At 44.7% G+C, this 20,210-nt stretch overlaps 1 protein-coding gene across 1 annotated transcript in view; it reads left to right on the forward strand.

The window, feature by feature from the left end:
• EIF2B5 (eukaryotic translation initiation factor 2B subunit epsilon) overlaps positions 1-20,210 on the forward strand; it is an 89,256-nt gene that overhangs the window by 52,403 nt on the left and 16,643 nt on the right. The window contains exons 7-10 of the mRNA XM_082251679.1: positions 8,593-8,905; positions 13,091-13,236; positions 18,260-18,398; positions 18,502-18,606. Of these exons, the coding sequence (XP_082107805.1) occupies positions 8,593-8,905; positions 13,091-13,236; positions 18,260-18,398; positions 18,502-18,606 (703 nt within the window). The remainder of the gene's footprint in view (positions 1-8,592; positions 8,906-13,090; positions 13,237-18,259; positions 18,399-18,501; positions 18,607-20,210) is intronic.

The following is a 20,210-nucleotide window of genomic DNA, read 5'->3' on the forward strand; positions in this document are numbered from 1 at the left end:
CCCAATGCTATACCTCATTACCTGCAGGCTAGTGGTGGTTGCTCAGTCCCTGGGGAGGACCCAGACCACTGATGACGTCCTGGGAAGCAGGAGAGAGTCTCTGTGTTATCCGGGGGGGGGGGGGGGCGGTCCTTGCAGGCAGCATGGCTGGCCGTGAAAAGCGCATTGCTGATTCAGGGATTCTTTCTGTGTACAACTCCATGTGTAGGGTGGAAGGGGCGGAGCTCCTGCGTTCCACGCTGGCCCTAAGGAAGTGACAAGGTCCTTTCCGGTCGCGGTGGGGACATCAGCGGGCGCCAGATATACCAGTTCCAGTCTCTGTAATGCGCGGACAGGAGACTGCTAGGCGGCTGGTGTTGTGTGTAACACTCAGCAGAGGCTGTGGAGACACTGAAAGAGCAGGATGGACTCCTGCAGCAACTGCTCAGGCAGCAGACGCAGTATCTGGCACCAGCACCTCTCAGGTAAGCCTGGGGAATCTTCCCTCTTGCATATTCTGTGGGGCTTTTTTCCCCTCCGTCATAGCTGTGTGGGCTTAGTGAAAGGGCTTTTTTTCCTCTCTCCTGCACTGGGGTGTGTTTGTAGATTTAAGTGGTCCAATTCTCAAACTAGACTTTGTTTTTTTGTTCTTTTTTAAACCAAGGCTCAGAACAAGGTCCAGGCGCAACCATTGAAAAGGAAGTGTGCAGTTTGCGGGTCAAAGCTAAACTCCGCGTAAAGTAAAGTGGTCTGCCGCACATACATAGACAGTTTATTGAAGGATGACCCAGCTATATCCTCTCAAAGGAAGCTCACTTCAGTTAGAGATGAGCTTTCCTCTACATTCAGTTCCTTTAAATCCCTTTGACAAAATGCAGACTGCCACTCTGAGTCAGACCTCAGATAGGACTGTGGCTGGAGCTCCAACGCAGGGTTCGGGATGTGAGGTTCCAGTAGAGGAGTCTGCATCTCCCCATTCATCACAGGAGGAATCAGGATCGGGGGAAGAGCCTAAGGATAGGGCATCCGTCAGGGGCTCTAGGTACAAGTTGTCACTCAAAGATGTGGATGATTTGTTAAAGGCAGTCTATGTCACACTTGAAATTGAAAAGGAGGAGGTTCAATTATCAAAACATGATCTTATGTATGAAGGAATGCATAAGAAAAAGGCCAGGGTTTTCGTGCACAGCTCCCTTCTAGATACAAATAGATTAGAATGGGAGAATCCTGAAAGAAAACCATTTTTTTCCCCCTGCAGCCTGAAAAGGAGGTTTCCTTTCGATGATGACACGGCGCTGCTGTGAAACAAGTATCCTTAGTTGGACGCGCCACTTGCCAAAATTTCCAAAAATATTGATCTAGCCTTTCATGACATGGGTACGCTTAGAGACCCCATGGATAAGAGAGGGGATATCTTGTTGCTCAGGGCCTGGGAGGCATTGATCTTAAACTAGCTTTAGCATCTACTTGTGTAGCCAGAAACCTTGAGTTATGTCTTTCACAAATACAGACTCACCTGTCTGCCGGGACACCAAGGGATCAGATCATTAAATCTTTCCCACTTCTTTTCCGGGTAGTAGGTTTACTGGCTGATTCCTCCGCTGAGTCGGTCAGGATGGCAGGTAGGACCTCGGCTTTGATTAATTCAGCCCGAAGAAGTCTCTGGCTTAAAACGTGGTCAGGAGACTGTCTAAATTGCGCCTCTGTAGTCTTACCCCAACAGGCGGCCATCTCTTTGGCCCCGGGTTACAAGAAGCTCTGGAACGTATGGCTGAAAAACTCCCGACTCCCCGGAAGTTTTTTGAGGGCAGGGGGGCAAACAGCAGGGTCCGTGTGAGAAGGAGGCCAGACCCCAAAAGCATTGGACTGGCCACAAAGGCAGAGGTAGAGGGGTCTTGTTTAACCCTCCTCAACAGCCTGCCAAACTGCATTGATTCCTGCCGCAGGGTGGGAGGAATATTAACGGCCTTCCTCCCACAGTGAAAGGGGATCACTTCAAGCCCGTTTACTTTGGATCTGGTGACCAGAGGGCACAGACTGGAATTCAATTCCTGGCCGCCGGAGAGATTTAGTCACCAGTCTGCCCAGAGATCGATTAAAGGCTACTGCCTTGAGTCTCCAGATAGGAGACCTAGTAGATCAGAACATCTTGATCCCGGTCTCAAGGGCAGAGCAGGGCAGGGGTTTTTACTCCCACATCTTTGTGATAAAGACGCCCTCGGGAAATTACTGCCTGATATTGAACCTTCGTTCTCTAAATTACTCGATCAGATATTAACACTTTCGCATGGAATAAATATTTTCCATAAGAAATGTGCTTTACCCAGGTGCTTTATGGTAACGCTGGATTTAAAGGATGCCTACTTGCACACCCATATTCACCCAGCATACCAACCGTTTCTACGGTTAGCATTGAACCTGTGATCAGAGATCCGACATTTTCAGTTCCAAGCGATGCCCTTCGGGCTGTCTTCCGCCCCACGCATCTTTACAAAGGTCCTAGGGGAAGCATTGGCCCCGTTAAGATGGAACAATTATGATCATCCCCCACCTGGACAACCTCCTAGTAGTGGCAGATTTGTGTCAGAAACTAGAGAGGGATCTCTAGACGGTTCAGGAGTTCCTTCAGTCGCTAGGCTGGATAGTCAACAAAGAGGTCTTCTCTGAAGCCTTCCCAAAGAGTGACCAATCTTGGGTACAAGATTTCCTCACTGGATCAAAAGATTTTCCTTCCGCTGGAAAAAGTTTCAAAAACTGCTCATATGATGGCATCCTTGCAGATCTCGCTCAGAGATATCTCAAGAGCCGTAGGCCTTTATGAGCTCTTGCTTTCCGGCTGTGCCTTGGGCGCAGTTCCGCCATCGTCCTCTTCAAATATTCCATCTAAGGAACTGGGACGGGTCTCCAAGTTCTTTAGACTTGAAGGTACGAATTCCCTCCAAAGTAAAGAGAACCCTGTGGTGGTGGAGGTCGCCTCTTCACCTCACAAGAGGGCTGGAATGGGTCATGCCAATATCTCAGAGAACAGCAATGGATGCAAGCTCTTTTGGATGGGAAGCCCATCTTCAAAACGAGATAGCGCAGGGAGAATGGTCCCCGATGGAAGCAAGAGCATTGTCAAATCAAAGGGAGCTTCTGGTAGTGCAGAGAGCCTTAGAGGGTTTTCAGGCACAGGTCAAACGACATCATTTGCAGATTCGGTCCGACAACATTGCAAAAATGCCTCAACAAACAGGGAGGTACAAGAATTCGGACCTTGCAGTTCACAGCCCAAAAGATTCTATCTTTGGCTTAGGTGAATCTAGTCTCCATTTCAGCACTTCATCTAAAAGGGACTCAATTGTTTGGCAGATTACCTCAGCCGCTACCAGGTGTGTCGGTACAATTGGTCCCTCAACCCAGAAATTTTTGAGGAAATTACCAGCAGGTGGAGTTCCCCAGAGGTGGACCTTTTTGCAGCCCAAACAAACAGCAAAACGGAGAAATTTTCCCTGAATCCAGGGGACCAGTCTCTAGGGATTGACGCTTTTGCGAATCCTTGGTCATTCAGCCTTTGCTATGCCTTCCCTCTTATCAGACTAAACCCTGAAGTCCGCTTCTTCTGGATGACCCCATATTGATCCTGGATAGCCCCCTTTTGGCCCAAAAGGCCATTTTCACGCCTGCAGGCACTAGCCTCAAAACCTTGTGTGACTCTCAGGGCCCGGTATCTTATTCTCAAGTAGGATCCTTTAAACTTATCAGCGTGGTATCTGAGGAGCAGATACTAAGCTCTCAGGGGTTCTCAGTCAAGGTTCTAAATACCCTAGTTCGTTCCCTGTGAAGCCTGTCACAAGAGCTATATCCTACAAAATTTGGAAGAAATTTAACTCTTGGTTGTCTGACAAACAAAGATTTTCTCCCAATGTTCCATCATTTCTGGAATTTTTTTCAAGAGGGTGCCGACTAGGGTCTATCTCTTACCTGCAGCCATTAGTGTTTTCCTCCAGTACTCCCTTTTGGAAAAGCTGGTTATAGTGAGGTTTTTCAGGGCAATCGCCAGGTCAAAACCAATGGTTGTCAGATCATGTCATACTTGGGACCTATCTCTAGTCCTTCAGGCCTTAGTGACTGCTCCCTTCGAACCCTTGAGGGACTTGTCAGTAAAATTACTCACACTAAAAACTGCGTTCCTGATTGCAGTTACGTCAGGTCGCAGGGTCCGCAAATTGCAGGTTCTCTCAGTTAGGGAGCCTTTCCTCACAATTTTTGACTATAGAGTGGTATTAAAAACTGATCCAGAATTTTTCCGAAAGGTAGCCACTTGCTTTCATAGATTACAGGATATTGTGCTACCAACCTTTTGCAATATCCCAAAGAATGAGAGACAACAAGATTTTAGTTTTTTGGAGTTCTTCTGGCACCTTTAGGAAATCTGAGGCATTATTTGTTATTTTTTCTTGGACACACAAGGGTAATGGAGCCTCTAAGGCCACCATAGCCGGTTGAATAGAGCAGATAATTGCTGAAGCCTATAGAGTTTGGAATGTTTCTCCACCTTTTGTCAACGCGCATTCAACAAGAGCCTTGTCCACGTCCAGGGCTGAAAGGGTTGGCGCTTCATCTGAACAAATATGTAAGGCAGCCACATGGTCTAATTTTTTGACCTTTATCGCCTGGACCTCCTCTCTTCCCAGGAGCAGGCAGTTGGTCGAAAGGTGCTCCAGGCAGTGATCCCTCCTAGACAGGTAAATTCTGGCTCATTGTCTCATGGGCTGTCCTGGAAGATGACTTGAGAAAAGCTGAGTTAGACTTACTGGTAACTCCTTTTCTGAGAGTCTTCTGGGACAGCCGGATTCCCACATGGTGATGTCTTGTATTATGTATTATGCATATGTTTTACAGGAACATCCTACGGTTCTCGAAAAATACTGAAGGGGGAGGACTAGAGGACCGCCTTTATATCTTGTGGGGTTAACCTGTTTCCTGTTCTGGTAGGAGGAGCCCTAGGTCTCATGGGCTGTCCTAAAAGACTCTCAGGAAAAGGAATTACCGGTACGTCTAACTCTGCTTTTTCCTTCAAACCTGCACTTGTCCCCAGATCCCTTCCGGGGTCTCTTTGGGGCATTGCAAGACTTGTTATTTCAAGGGGTGATGGTTCCGACTTGGGAACATTTTCAGGGGTTTTTACTCAAACCTCTTTACAGTCCCCAGGAAGGAAGGCAAGGTAGGTCCAATTCTGGACCTCAAGGCGCTAAGCTGGTTTGTGTGAGTACAGACGTTCCACATGGAGTCCATTCACAGGACTCCTACTTGCACATTCTAATATGTGCTGGTCGCCAGTGCTTCCTCTGTTTTGCCGTGGATGAGGAGCATTATACGTTTGTGGCGCTGACCTTTTGGTCTCGCCTCCGCACCTCGGGTTTTCACAGGAGTGTTGCCCCGGTGCTGGCATTGTTTGTTTGAGTCAGCGAAGGATCGCGGTACTGGGGTACCTGAACGATCTTCTTCTGCGAGCAGAGTCTCCGACTGCATTGATGGCCTACTGGAGATTGCTCTGCGAACTCTGGGGGGAGTTTGGTGGAATCCTGAACATTCAGCAGTCTGCTTTGGTTCTGTCCACAAAAACTGGACTATCTGGGTCTGACTCTGGACTCAGCCTCTGCCAGAGTGTTTCTTCCTTGGGAAAAACTCCAGACATTGCAGGAGGCAATTCAGCTTCTGTTGTTCAGCAGACGGTCATCCCTCCAGGCTTGCATGCGAATACTGGGCCTGATGGTGTTCACCCTCGAGGCGGTCTGTATGCACAGTTCCACACAAGATATATAAAGAGATTCTGGTGAAATGGATCAAGGATCCATGGTCACTAGAGGTGGCTTCGCTCTCTGGCATTGCGACAGGGGAAAACCTTCTCCTGTACTGGACGGTTTTCTCCACGGATGCCAGCCTGTCTGGATGGGGGGGCGTCCTCAACACAGACGTGCTCAGGGGGGTCTGGACTCTGGCAGAGCCCAGACTGCTGATTAGTGTACTGGAACTCTGAACGATCAGACTTTGTCTGGTTCATTGGACAATTGTCTTCAGGGGTGTCTGGTACAAATTATTTCGGACAATGCCACGGCTGTGGTCTGTCAACCACCAAGGGGGCACAAGAAGTGTCCTGGTCGCTTGTTAAGTAGCCAGCATTCTAAGGTGGGCTGACTGATTCGTTCCAGCCCTCTCAAACTTCTGCCACGGCTCCTGTGCAGGATTCAGGCAGAAGGGATTCCGGTCATTCTAGTGGCTCCAGACTGGCCTCGCCGGTCTTGATATCTCAATAAATATAGACAAGGTGCTGCGCGAAGGTCTAAAATGCTAATATATCCGGTAGAAAAATAGAAGTGAAACCACAAACAATATTAATCTATAAATAAACCAGCACATAAACCACATAAATATTAACTGATAGAGCTATTTCAAACAGTAAGAATAAATATGCAAAAAAGCAAAGGTGCTCGTGCTGAGCATGATAAAGAATTAAATGACGTGTAGGTGGATCAATAAAATCGAGAGATGGCCATATCTAATCCTAAATGAGCATAGTAGTGAATAATTAAGTAAAATGTGCACATAAAACAAACACGATTCTCCGATAATTGGTAGTAAGTAGCATACAGGTGGATAGGGTGATTAAAAAAATACCACTAAATGTGAACAATTGCGTGTGCATATAAAAACTAAACAATGCACCAAATAAATTTGCTTGAATGAAACAAGTGATTCTAAATGTGTAGCGTATTAGCATTAGGCAATTAATATTATCCAAATTCCAGCTGATAGCATAAATAATCAAATGGCAAGGACAAGCTTAAAAGCTGATATTGTCTCAATTCTTAGCTATGCAATTGAAATGCTAAAAAAGTCATAGAATTTGGCTGTGCTCTGTGGTACAATGATGCAGACACTTCACATATCACCGTGCTCTGTCTAATTGCCGGTGCACACAAAAATCAATGCAGAGAGGGGATGTGACTGTCAATATAGTGGCTGGATGGATGGATAAAGTGCTCGAGTGGTGGGTCTTGTGAAGATATTCGGTGTTGAACACCTAAGAGACTATAGACCGCTCACCTTGTTCATATGTACATAACAGCATAAGATGTAATCCTTATTATCTCTGCTCTTCAAATTAAGGAGGGGGGGGGGGGGGTCTTATCCTCTCTCTTTTTCGTTCCTTACTTTTGATGTACTCCGTGTGATGTATATAAAAAATAGAGAAGGTCCATAGCGTAATCCCATTAAACATTCAACATTTATTAACCATTTAAGCCCCAAGCCTATTTTTGACACTTTTTGTTTACAAGTTAAAATCATCTTCAAGAGGACTTTCTTGGGTCCCTCATTGAGTGACCTAGGGATATCTATCAGCACATCTCTTCCGAGGTTTGCATCAATGTCAATGAGCCCCTAGATACTGGGTGTCATACCCCATCACGTGCATCATTGCAGTCTTCCACCTCACCCTGTCATATGGACTATTCCTGTTCATACAGGAGGGACAGGATTTATTTCTTCATCATTGTGCTAGATGTCTAGATGGCTGATTTCAATAACCTTTATGCTTCCTCCATGCTGCCCTAAATGTCCTAATTACATGAAGACAGTGTCCTTTTATCCGCATCAATTTGAGATTTCAGCTATTGGGAAATCTTGACTAATGGGACTTGGTGGCAGTGGTGTCGAGTGAATGGATGGGGCCCTCTGACGTGTGTATGTGTGAGCGTGTGTGTCAATTGCTGCAACAGCAGGTTGCCAGGTCTTCATCATCTGCTGCACGTTAGCATATGATTTTTATTGTCTCATATTGTGCTACTAATAAAAGTTTGTTTCTGCAGTTGTATACCAGAATTGAGCCTTCCAGTTCTGAGGTGATTGTCTATAATTCCCAATTTTTTTTTTTTTGGTATGTAGTGGTTTACAGGTTGCGGAGGCTCCCCGGTCCCACGTGGCCATTTGGTACGTACCAATTTTGGAAGACGCATCCTCCAGTTTACACATCTGGGGGACTAGTATCCCTAAAACCTTTTATCCCCACTTTGAGCTCCATGTTACCTGGTTGGCTAACTTTAGCCATTGGGGACTTACGTTTTGTTTCTGCATTGTTTCCCACCCCTCATGATTTTACTGCTTTGGGACATCCCTATGAGTCATGATGATAAGGAGCTGCGTCTGTCAAATGATAGAGAAAACTGGATTTTTGTAAGAACTTACTGTAAAATCCATTTCTCTGAAGTTCATCGTCAGACGCAGCACCCTCCCCTCTGCTTCTGAGGTATGGGGTTTTTGTCTTCTAAACACTGCTTTCAACTAAACTGTTTGATGATAGCAGAGTCTGAGGGGTTATGCCTCCAAGGACAGCCCTCATAGGCGTGGTTACGTTTTTTTTCCTGTCTAGTGCCTATTCTTGGAAGGAGGAGCCATAACCCTATGAGTCATGAAGATAAGGAGCTGCGTCTGTTGATGAACTTAAGAGAAAAGGATTTTACAGTAAGTTCTTACAAAAATCCAGTTTTTCCTCCACTTTATTTTGTGAATGTTTGTCTTTTGTGTTTGTTTGATTTTAGATTATTTACCTATGTTTTTGCACACATGCAGATCTTGGGAAATCAGATCCATCTTCACGTGACTCAGGAAGAGTATGGTGCTCGTGTCTCCAACTTGTCTATGTATGAAGCTGTAACTTCGGATATTCTGTGTCGTTGGCTACACCCTATAACTCCTGAAATGAACTTCACTGACCAAGATAAACATGATTATACACACTCCCGTCACAATATTTACAGAGGGTCAGAGGTCAGTCGTGGCCATGGCAGCATTCTGCATGAGAATGTTTTGATCGGCAGTGGCACTATAATTGGTGCATTGTGTAATATCAGCAATGCCAGCATTGGAAGAAATTGCAAAATCGGTAAGTTCTAGGGAGAAATGGGTGGTTGAATGCTTGGTATGGAATTAAAGTGTATTTGAAAACCTTTTTTTCTCTATCGTTCATTGACGGACGCAGTTCTCTCTGATCCATATCAGTAGGGTTATACTGCCCCCTACAGGAGTAGGACACTAGGCAGAAAAAAAAATCTGGCTACGCCTATGGGCAGTCCCGGAGGGTACACCCTCTCTTTTCCTGCATAGGATGTCAGTTTTAATCTGCCTAGTCAGGAGTAAGGACCTAGTTCCTTGCTGGGATCTTTGGTCCTGGCATGGAAGTAATTTTTTTTATGTAGATTTTTTTTTAGCTAGTCTTTTTTTTTTCTCTGGAATGTTTTTCCTGTGAGATCGTCAAGCAATTATGCCGGGCTGGGCGACAGACTGGACCCCCATATCCAGTGGGCACCCCAGTTTTACCATCGAGCGCATGCAGGCCTTAGCTTTGCTCTGGGTCGGCCACGACCCAGAGTCCCACTGGACGGGGACTGGCCCCGCAAGTTAAACGTCTCGCCAGGATGCACACGACAGGGTCTAGGCTTATGTGGCAGCGTTGCTATTTGGCCCACAGCCCCCCTACTCCAGTGGCGTTGGGGTTCTGTCATGAGATGGCGCCCGCCTGTGTTTCCGGTATGGTGAGTAAACGTCTCTCTCTCCCCCCCCCTTCCCTGACAGATTTTGGGGTGGACGCAGGCCCTCTCTCTGGGGTGTTTTGTTGGAGGCTCACTGTGCAAAACCACTGCACTGAGCAGATTAAGTATGACATGTTTATTTGTTTTTAAAAATAAAAACTGTGCCTATTCAATCCCTTTAAAGTGATTGTAAAGGTTTGTTTTTTTCATTATTTTTTTAGGGGGGGACTGTGGGGAAGCTTTGTGCAGAAGGTTTTTTACCTTCCTGCATAGAATGCAGGAAGGTAAACTTTCTGCCTTTACAACTACTTTAATTGCAGATATATGTGCATTTGCATGCTACAACCTGAAAGAAAGGAGCAAGCAGTATCTGGTTGTGCCAGAGTGGCTTTATCAGATATGCTGTAGCATAATTGTGTTGCTTTTCAATTTGGTGTCTTATCTTGTCCTTGATTGCTTTTGCTCATCTCGTGTTGGCTGACTATACACATTGCAGGTTTCTGTTAGTGAATCATTACCGTTGTATTTATGGTGACTGTCTGTTTTTTTTTTTTGAAAAACAAACGTTTTATTAAACAAACGTTTATGCACACATACAAAAAAAAGGAGATCATGGGAACATCAACACAAGGTGTGAAATAGAACATTCAGTGGCATATTCACAATAAACGTAAAACATACAGCATAACGAAATGTAAAATACAACAAGAGTGGAGCATATATTGGAAAATGACATAGAGCATCACTGCATCAGAGTAATAAACAGTAGCCCGGGCTAGGATTGTACGTGTGAGAGAGAAGACTAGACCGAGGGAGTGGAGTGGGACACAGCTGTGCTGCAATAAGAGAAACACTGCATCTAGGGGGCAGAACATCAGGGGACCCATAACAAAAAGGGGGAAAATTAACCACGGCAGCTCATGGAGGGGGCGGAGAGGAGTCACATGTGGAGTCAGTTTGAAGCCACCTATCCCGAATCTTGTGATACCGAGTTGGGCACCCACGGTGCATATACAGGTCCCTCTCAAAAAATTAGCATATTGTGATAATTATTTTCTGTAATGTACTGATAAACATTAGATTTTCATATATTTTAGATTCATTACACACAACTGAAGTAGTGCAAGCCTTTTATTGTTTTAATATTGATGATTTTGGCATACAGCTCATGAAAAACCAAAATTCCTATCTCAAAAAATTAGCATATTTCATCCGACCAATAAAAAAAAGTGTTTTTTATACAAAAAAAGTCAACCTTCAAATAATTATGTTCAGTTATGCACTCAATACTTGGTTGGAAATCCTTTTGCAGAAATGACTGCTTCAATGCGGCGTGGCATGGAGGCAATCAGCCTGTGGCACTGCTGAGGTGTTATGGAGGCCCAGGATGCTTCGATAGCGGCCTTGAGCTCATCCAGAGTGTTGGGTCTTGTGTCTCTCAACTTCCTCTTCACAACATCCCACAGATTCTCTATGGGGTTCAGGTCAGGCGAGTTGGCAGGCCAATTGAGCACAGTAATACCATGGTCAGTAAACCATTTACCAGTGGTTTTGGCACTGTGAGCAGGTGCCAGGTCGTGCTGAAAAATGAAATCTTCATCTCCATAAAGCTTTTCAGCAGATGGAAGCATGAAGTGCTCCAAAATCTCCTGATAGCTAGCTGCATTGACCCTGCCCTTGATAAAACACAGTGGACCAACACCAGCAGCTGACATGGCACTCCAGACCATCACTGACTGTGGGTACTTGACACTGGACTTCATTCATTTTGGCATTTCCCTCTCCCCAGTCTTCCTCCAGACTCTGGCACCTTGATTTCCGAATGACATGCAAAATTTGCTTTCATCCGAAAAAAGTACTTTGGACCACTGAGCAACAGTCCAGTGCTGCTTCTCTGTAGCCCAGGTCAGGCGCTTCTGCTGCTGTTTCTGGTTCAAAAGTGGCTTGACCTGGGGAATGCGGCACCTGTAGCCCATTTCCTGCACACGCCTGTACACGGTGGCTTTAGATGTTTGTACTCCAGACTCAGTCCACTGCTTCCGCAGGTCCCCCAAGGTCTGGAATCGGTCCTTCTCCACAATCTTCCTCAGAGTCCGGTCACCTCTTCTCGTTGTGCAGCGTTTTCTGCCACACTTTTTCCTTCCCACAGACTTCCCACTGAGGTGCCTTGATACAGCACTCTGGGAACAGCCTGTTCATTCAGAAATTTCTTTCTGTGTCTTACCCTCTTGCTTGAGGGTGTCAATGATGGCCTTCTGGACAGCAGTCAGGTCGGCAGTCTTACTCATGATTGCTGTTTTGAGTAATGAACCAGGCTGGGAGTTTTTAAAAGCCTCAGGAATCTTTTGCAGGTGTTTAGAGTTAATTAGTTGATTCAGATAATTAGGTTAATAGCTCGTTTAGAGAACCTTTTCATGATATGCTAATTTTTTGAGGTAGGAATTTTGGTTTTTCATGAGCTGTATGCCAAAATCATCAATATTAAAACAATAAAAGGCTTGCACTACTTCAGTTGTGTGTAATGAATCTAAAATATATGAAAGTCTGTTTATCAGTACATTACAGAAAATAATGAACTTTATCACAATATGCTAATTTTTTGAGAGAGACCTGTAGATAATCTTTTTGTAGGGGAGAGAGCTATTAACCTCTGTAATCCACAAGGCCAACTTGGGGGGGGGGGGGGTTGGAGACTGGATCCACATTCGAGCGATCAATTTACGTGCGCTAAACAACGTCTCCTGCAGAAATTTTATTGTGTGTTTGTCCATGTCTCCGTCAGGGAGTATACCTAGCAGGCAAATCTTAGCATCCAACGTCACGGGAGCACCCATCCGGTCATGGAGAAACTTCACTACCTGTTCCCAGAACTCGTGGATACTGGGGCACTGCCACAATAATTGGGCAAACGTGCCAACCGCTAGTCGGCACCGAGAGCACGTGGGGTCACAGGAAGGGTCAAATTTAGCCAATCTGTCCAGAGACAAGTATGCCCTATGGACAATGTACACCTGCGTAAGGCGGTCGGCCGCCCTAGGGGAGACTAAGGTACAACCCTCCAAAGCGTCGCTCCACTCCTCATCATCCATGTCTCCCACGTCAGTCACCCAAGCATCTCGAAGGCCATAAGCCAAGCGAGAGGCAGCACCCGAAATGAGAGTGTCATAGAAAACAGTGATGAGCTTGCTCGGTTCCTGACCCCCTACTATCTCTAGAACATCCGGTGAAGGGAGGGAAGGGATACCTGTGGGAAACTGAGCCCGAAGGGCATGTCTCAGCTGTATATAGCGAAATTGCATAGTAAGGGGTAAAGAGAACTCCGTGCGCAATTGCACAAATGACTTGATCACTCCATTACGAAGCACATGGGATAGGTAATAAATGCCCCGATCCATCCACACACTGGGGTCAGTAATCTGCAGCAATTCTGGCAAGTGCCTGTTATACCATAGAGGAGTAGAAACATGCACGGTCGATGGTGACTGTCTGTTACATGAACTCTGTTCACACACCTTACTTTCTCCCTTTTCTTATGCCAGGTGATAGAGTCATTCTTGAAAATGTGTGCATTTGGGATGATGTTCACATTGAAGACGATGTCATAGTGAGAAAATCTATTATTTGCAATAATGTTATTGTGAAAAAAAGAGTGCTGATTGATCTACACTGTGTCCTGACTTCAAAGGTAAGAGATACAATAATCATTATCATAAGTAATGGTCACATAGCAAAAAGTGCATTTAGTGGTATTTATAACTGAGCACCAAACAAAGGCTTGGGTTCATACATTCTATTCCAGGTGGCCAACTATTTTGTGTCATCCTCCTCCTACCCCAGTCATCTAGATATCCTTGCTCATACAATAAAAGGATGAGGTGCCATGGCCACAATGACATGTGGAGACGGAAAGGCTAAAAGACTGCCGACTACATTGGCACACCTAGAAACTATCGCTCCACTAGCGGTTTAAGTGTACAGACCTTTTAACTAGAAGTACATTAAGGAAAATTCACAGGTTGTACTGTAAAGCAATAATGAGCATTGGCTCAAATGGTGGTGGCAGCCAGAGTAAATGTATTACTGACATTGACCAGCAGAATGTGTGGGTAGCTATGTGCGACATTGACAGCCTGACCACTCTAGGCCATGGTCCAAATCTAGCGATAAGAACAGTTTACATCGGGGGTTGGGAAGCCGTGGATCCCAGTTTACAAGTCAACCACATGCAGCCCACAGGTAGATTGGGAACACGGCCCTGCATTGCTGATCTTCCCCCTCCCACCTCCCTCACTACAGAGCAAAGTGCGGGGCATATCACAGTACTGAATGGAGGGCGGGAGCTGCTGGAGGTAACTGTTGGTTGCTATGAAGCTGGGCGGTCCTAGCTATCAATCACCAGCTTGTTTATGTAAAAAAGTTAACTCCGGCACCTCCTGCTCTGGTCTTTACTCAGTACTGTGACACATCTTGCTCTCAGCTCTGCTGCACCGTGTACACCAGTGTAAGGTAGGAGACTTCTACCATGTGTGTGTGGGGGGGGGGGGGGGCGCAGAGTAAACTACAGTGGGTAATGGTGTGAAGGGGCCAGATGACTTTGGTTTGGGGGGGGGGGGGGTGGCTGCATAAGACTCTACAAGGAGGGGTGATGTTAAGGGGGGGCATAGGGTACAGGACACTGCTTGGGGGGGGGGGATGTCATGTGAGGAGGGCTCTAAAGTTGGGGGAAGTGATGGGGTGATGTGGAGGGATATGTAATAAGGAACGCATTCAGCGCTATAATCAGTAAAAATGAAGTAAAAGCTGCTGAACACCAGTACAGGTAAAATCTATCAAATCCCAGTTGAGCATAAAATACAAAAGAGGGTGCAGCGCTACAATAAAAATAAATATATATAAATGTACACTCAAAGGTATGGATGTAAAAGAGTCCTTAAAACAATCCAATCACAGATACTGTGTATACATAAATATAAGGAAGAGTCTTTAGATGTCACAAAGCCAAGCTTGAGGATTAAAGGAGACCCGTGCTGTAAAGGATGAAATATTGCACCTCTTCATATGTGATTCCATCACCAGAATATGTGCTAGCCTCTCACCTCAATTACCAGACCTCTAAGGTCATTGCGCAGTGTATTGCCAAACACCGAATGGGCTCCCAATCTCCACAGCAATGCCTCCAATCTCAGACCGTTCATACAGTGTTGTATTCCACCAAGGAGAGGAAGGAACAAAAGACATCTAGTGCTCTCCGTTTATTCAATGTTTAATGCTTATTAAAAAGTATTGTACTTACAAACATAGCACTTTCCAAGTGCATAACGAACAGCTATTAACAGAGATACACAGCCGGCTGTGCGCTCGATGTGAGATCCCTTCGGAGCGTCGCGGGTGACGTCACCGCTCCTCCCCCGTACGCGTTGCGTCAGTGGGTGTGACTTCTTCAGCCCCGTTTTTATTGGGGGCTTGATTGTTAGTTGTGTTTTTTGTTTTGTTTTTTAAAGGGCGTAAGCCCTCCACCCACCCACCGATCTTAGATTTCCTCTAAGTTGTCCATATTGATTTCCACCTCTTAAAGGTTGCCTACCCCTGGCATAACTGAAAAAGCTAATTTTCCCACAGCACAGTTTCCTATATTAGTCTGTTCACGATTTTACAATGGCACATTTTAATTTGATGGTAATTTTCACATTTTACAAATATATAGTATTGTAGTCTAAGAACAAAATCGAGTGTAGATAAAATGTTGCACTTCAACCAACAGAGTAAATTGGTGACCAACCACACAGGATTATCTATTTACACAACAGGGTGATATATGGGTCTGTAGTAAGATTTAACGCTGTGGTTGTCAACTTTTGCACCCTTTGTGGCCCTTGACATCATTAGAAGCTGCACATAATGTTCAGTATATGTAATGCTTAAGAGGACTGTCAGAAACTGTAGACCTAATAGAGGAAATGAGTGTCATTTTGGCTGGGGATATGCTGCGAACATGTTACATGAGGTTAGTAGAGATCAATGCTATTACCCTGTTCGCACTACAGACTGCTGAGGTCCAAGGGCCGCAAATCATTTACCAAGTTTGCACCAGGAATGACCTCCCCAAAGACCCTGCATCTCGTGGTCAGAGTTAAAGTAATTGCATAGAGGTGACAGAACGACCTCTGTGCGGGGGTTGGGACAACCCTGTTCAGCAAGGTAAATTTCTGTCTATAGAGGTCTGAATAAAAAGAAAGATGTGGACTTGGGTCTAGCTACAAGAACTTAAGCTGGGTATACATTAGGGGAATAATTGGCACATCGATGCATTGCAATGCAGCCTTTTAAGATTCAACATCGATGTGGAATCTAGTTTAATCGCAATTATGCGTGAAGTCATTCTGACTCCTCCCCCTTTCACAGAAGTGTCATTACTGGAATGACATGTGCCGGTGGTCTGGCTGCGCTGGCGCTGTTTCCCTCTAAGTGGATGGTGAAGCCTCACACCCGCTCTCCCCCTTCCTCGGGATTTGTAGCTCTGTCGCCTCCCCAATGGGTGGGTGCGGCGCCATTCGGGGCTTACACACACATCACTGCAGTCTGCTTCAGGAAATGAGCTGCAAGGGGAGGAGGGGGTGGTAGGAGTGCTCTGAAAGGTGAGAGACCAGCCTGTCACCAGCTTAATGTAAATGAGGGATGAGTGCATAGAATTGGCACATCCCCCCACCTCTGCTGTATCTCCAGCTCGTATGTACTGTGTGCCTGTTACACAGCTTTTTTTCTGTCTAGTTCTTCCTGAGATTTCCCTATAAACTTTCCCACCTGGAAACCTCCACTTGGTATACTTGCAGATAGAATGCCTTCCTTTTTTTTTTTTTTTTTTTGTTTGGACCTGCATTCTATCTATTCTAAGTTGCTGCCAAAAGATTTACCAATGATTTGTTAAAGTAAAACCAAAGGGTATTCTTTTTTCTGTAAGATAAAAAAAAAAAGATATACTGCTGACCGTCACTGTATCATGTCTGCAGTCTCTGGCCATCTCCTGTACCATGTCTGCAGTCTCTGGCCATCTCTTGTATAATGCCTGAAGTCTCTGACCCTCTCTTGTATCGTGTCTGCAGTCTCTGACCCTCTCTTGTATCGTGTCTGCAGTCTCTGACCCTCTCTTGTATCGTGTCTGCAGTCTCTGACCCTCTCTTGTATCGTGTCTGCAGTCTCTGACCCTCTCTTGTATCGTGTCTGCAGTCTCTGACCCTCTCTTGTAACGTGTCTGCAGTCTCTGACCATCTCCTTATTTTGGGTGGAGCCTGGAGCTCCTCTTTAAGTTGTCTGCTGTGTTTTGACTTTGCTACATGTAGGGAGTGTCTTTATTTTTTTTTAAGAACGGACTGCTTTAATTCTTTTTGATGAAAACCATGGGCATTAATTGTGATGCATCGTGGATTTGAATCGTTGATATGATAATCGTAAGGGTGAGGCCAGGGAAGATGCGCACCTCTAGTATATACACATAGTGACAGATTCCCTCCTCAACACAATCCTCACACATCTCTCCCACTGTGCTGTTGTATTCTGACAGTGGGGGCTACCTCCCTTCCCACCAGAATACACTGATCGAATGATGGTTAGACCAATTTCTGTTGAATAGAGAAGAGTCACACATACCGAAAGTCGTCCAGTTCTTGCTGAGCCTGCAGACTTTCAGTATGTGTATACCTGGCTTTAGACAGTAAGAAGAGTTCAGTCAAGTGAACTGGCATGTAGTGTGTAATTTAGGGTTCCCATGCTTTCTGGAATTTAGATCATAGTCTTTCATCCAATGTGGCTTCCATTTTCTCATATGCCATGCACAAATTAATGTGGGATTTAAATGTGCTCACAAGCCATAAGCCGCATAAGGATATCAAAATTTTGCAGCAAGGAAAATATTATGTGTTTTTTATTTGAATATGTTGAAATATTTCCCTAGATTGTATGGTATGTGAGCTCCTAAGGGATCCAAAAGACATTAATTCAGAGGGACTTAGAAGAGTATACATTTGGAGTAAGTTAAAATGTTTCCACTATGAGATGTTGCTAGGAGAGTCCCAGCCAAGGGTAAAAAGTATATTTCCCAAGAATGAGGAAAGAGAGGAGGAGATACAAGTTTGCCCAAATACTTGACATTATCCTATACTTTAAAGCAGTGGTCCTCAACCCTGGCCTACAGGGCCCACTAACAGGCCAGATTTTCAAGATAACTGAAATACATCCCAGGTGATATCATTTGCTGCTCAGTGATTGCAGTACTCTAGTCTGCATCTCCTCAAGGTAATACCTAAAATCTGGCCTGTTAGTGGGCCCTGTAGGCCAGGGTTAAGGACCACTGCTTTAAAGGATGCGGAACTAATAGGACTAGGGAGACCTCTGCGATACAATGGGGGAGCCAAAAAAAGCCTGAGTAGAGATAGGTGATAATACGTAAAGCTTCCAGGTTCACCCACAAAGGGGATATTTTTCTGGCTATGGAGTAGAGCCAATTGAAATATTTTTGCAGCCTGAAAATAATAATGGCACATTTTCATATCATTTGAAGCACAACAAGTTCACCCCATGTTTGTGATATAGGAGAAAAGCAAATATCTTTTTAACAATTTTTCTGTTAAGATGATCACATAATTTGTAATCTTTCAAGTGACCTAATCTTAAAGTGCTACTTAGTCCTTTTATTCTTTTATGTCCACCTATAGGTCATTGTTGGCCCTGATATAAACCTGCCAAAGAACACTGTTATTTCACTACATCATCCAGATGAGGATGAAGATGATGATGATGAATTTAGTGATGATTCAGCCAGTGGTAAAGAGAAGGAGAAGTTAAAAGTCAAAGGTAAAAAGGGAAAAAAACATGTAGGTTATGATAACTTTAAAGACATACTGGAAATTATTTCTCTGGCAAGCTTTTCTAGCATTTTAGTATGCTCTTTCCACAGTTTACAACAAGGAGGAGGTTGGATTGGAAGGAGAAGGCTATGTATGGAAAATTTCAGACAAACCAGTTGACGAGGAGGAGGAGGCATTGCACAGAAGTATGTGGGGTGAGTATGAAATGGCAATGGGTAAATGCACATTGAAGAATAATACCCAACACTGTTTATGTGGCGCTGTGTGGAAATTGTTTTATAAATGAGCAGATCATGCTTTTAATAACTGAGTTTTTATTATAGTTGCCTCCTCCATTGCTGCTTGTCCTTTAATTGTCAGGCCTTCATAAGTCAACTTCCCAGTGCTGTAGTTTGACAGAACGGTGGTAGTTGTCTTCTTTTTTCTTAGAGTCTGATTTATGGAGTCCCATAGCCAATATGACTCAGTCTTTCCTTTTTTTATGTAGAATAAATCAATATGGCATCTTTTTCGTTCACTACCACCAGGGGTAATGTAGCAGGAAAGTCTATGTGCCACTTGTCAGATACAACCCTTTCTGGAGTTTTCCTTAGGAATATCCTTATCTTTTGTAGACCTTCTTCCCCAGTTTTCAATATTCTTACCCTGCAGGCTATGATCTCCTCAGTGTCCTCTCACTTATGTGAAAAAAATAGTGTCTGCTACAAGTGTATGTCTGTCTACAAGTATCTGCATTATTGCATGTAACTGCTCTCTACCGGATGTCTGCACTAACTTCTGCTGCAACTCTCCCTATATTGATTTCAGTAGCCTCTTTTGCAGGTCTTCGGTCTTCGTCGACACTGTAGTCTCTCTATTTCTCAAACTGTTCGCAGTGCTTTCCACCTCAACCAGTTCCTCTCTACCATACAAACTGCTGCATTTCGTGCTGCACCTTTTGCAAACCCTTTAGTTTTTACAGTGCTTTAACTTGAAGACCAGGTGCTGCAATGTTTCTAGCATTTTGGCTCTTCATTTTCATCTATGCAGTGTTTTCTTTGCCATACAGTACATTAAAAAGTCTTCCTACCCTGACTAGGAAAGGTCGCTCCGAACCAGTGGGACACTACAAAAAGAGTATGGTTTTTGTTAAGCCACACCCCATGCCATGCTCTCTGCTACAGGCCACGCTCAATTTCTACCCTGATCCATGTCAAGCTCTCCCCTCTGCACTTACCAGTCTATTAATAGCTCATATTTGCCTCTGTTCTGGCCCCATTTCCCCTTGTCTCCTTATCTTTAAATAGCTCCTGCTTACCCCCATTCTCCCCCCCCCCCCTGGTTCTTTTATGACCACCTGCTCTTTTCTCTCTTTTTTTTTTCCTGTTTGTGATCTTTTTTTGTTGCAAGTCAGCTTTTGTCCCTTCCCTTTAGCAATTTGTTGGCCTTTTTATCCTTCAGCAAGTGGTTTATGATCTACAGCTTTTTTTCCGCCATGTCATACAACAAACTTCTACTTCCCTTCCCTTCCCTGTGGTACATCCGTTATTATATCCCTCAATTTTCTGCTCTGCCACCTCTATTTAATCCCACAGTTTGCTCATTTCTGTGGGAATGCACTACAGCATTGATCAAACATCTGTAAAGGAGAAATCTCCAGGTTGGTGAGTTAAAGCTCACTGTTTTTCTCATTTACTTGGCAGCTCTCAGTTTTCAGCGTAGGCCACAGTAGAGGTATACATTTGGACTTTAAACATTGCGCAGGCATCTGTAAATTTTACATACTCTGGCTACCCAGTGCAGGGTGCAGATTGTGAGC

This window comes from Pelophylax lessonae (assembly GCF_965119305.1).
Source record: "Pelophylax lessonae genome assembly, chromosome: 3".
NCBI lineage: Eukaryota > Metazoa > Chordata > Amphibia > Anura > Ranidae > Pelophylax > Pelophylax lessonae.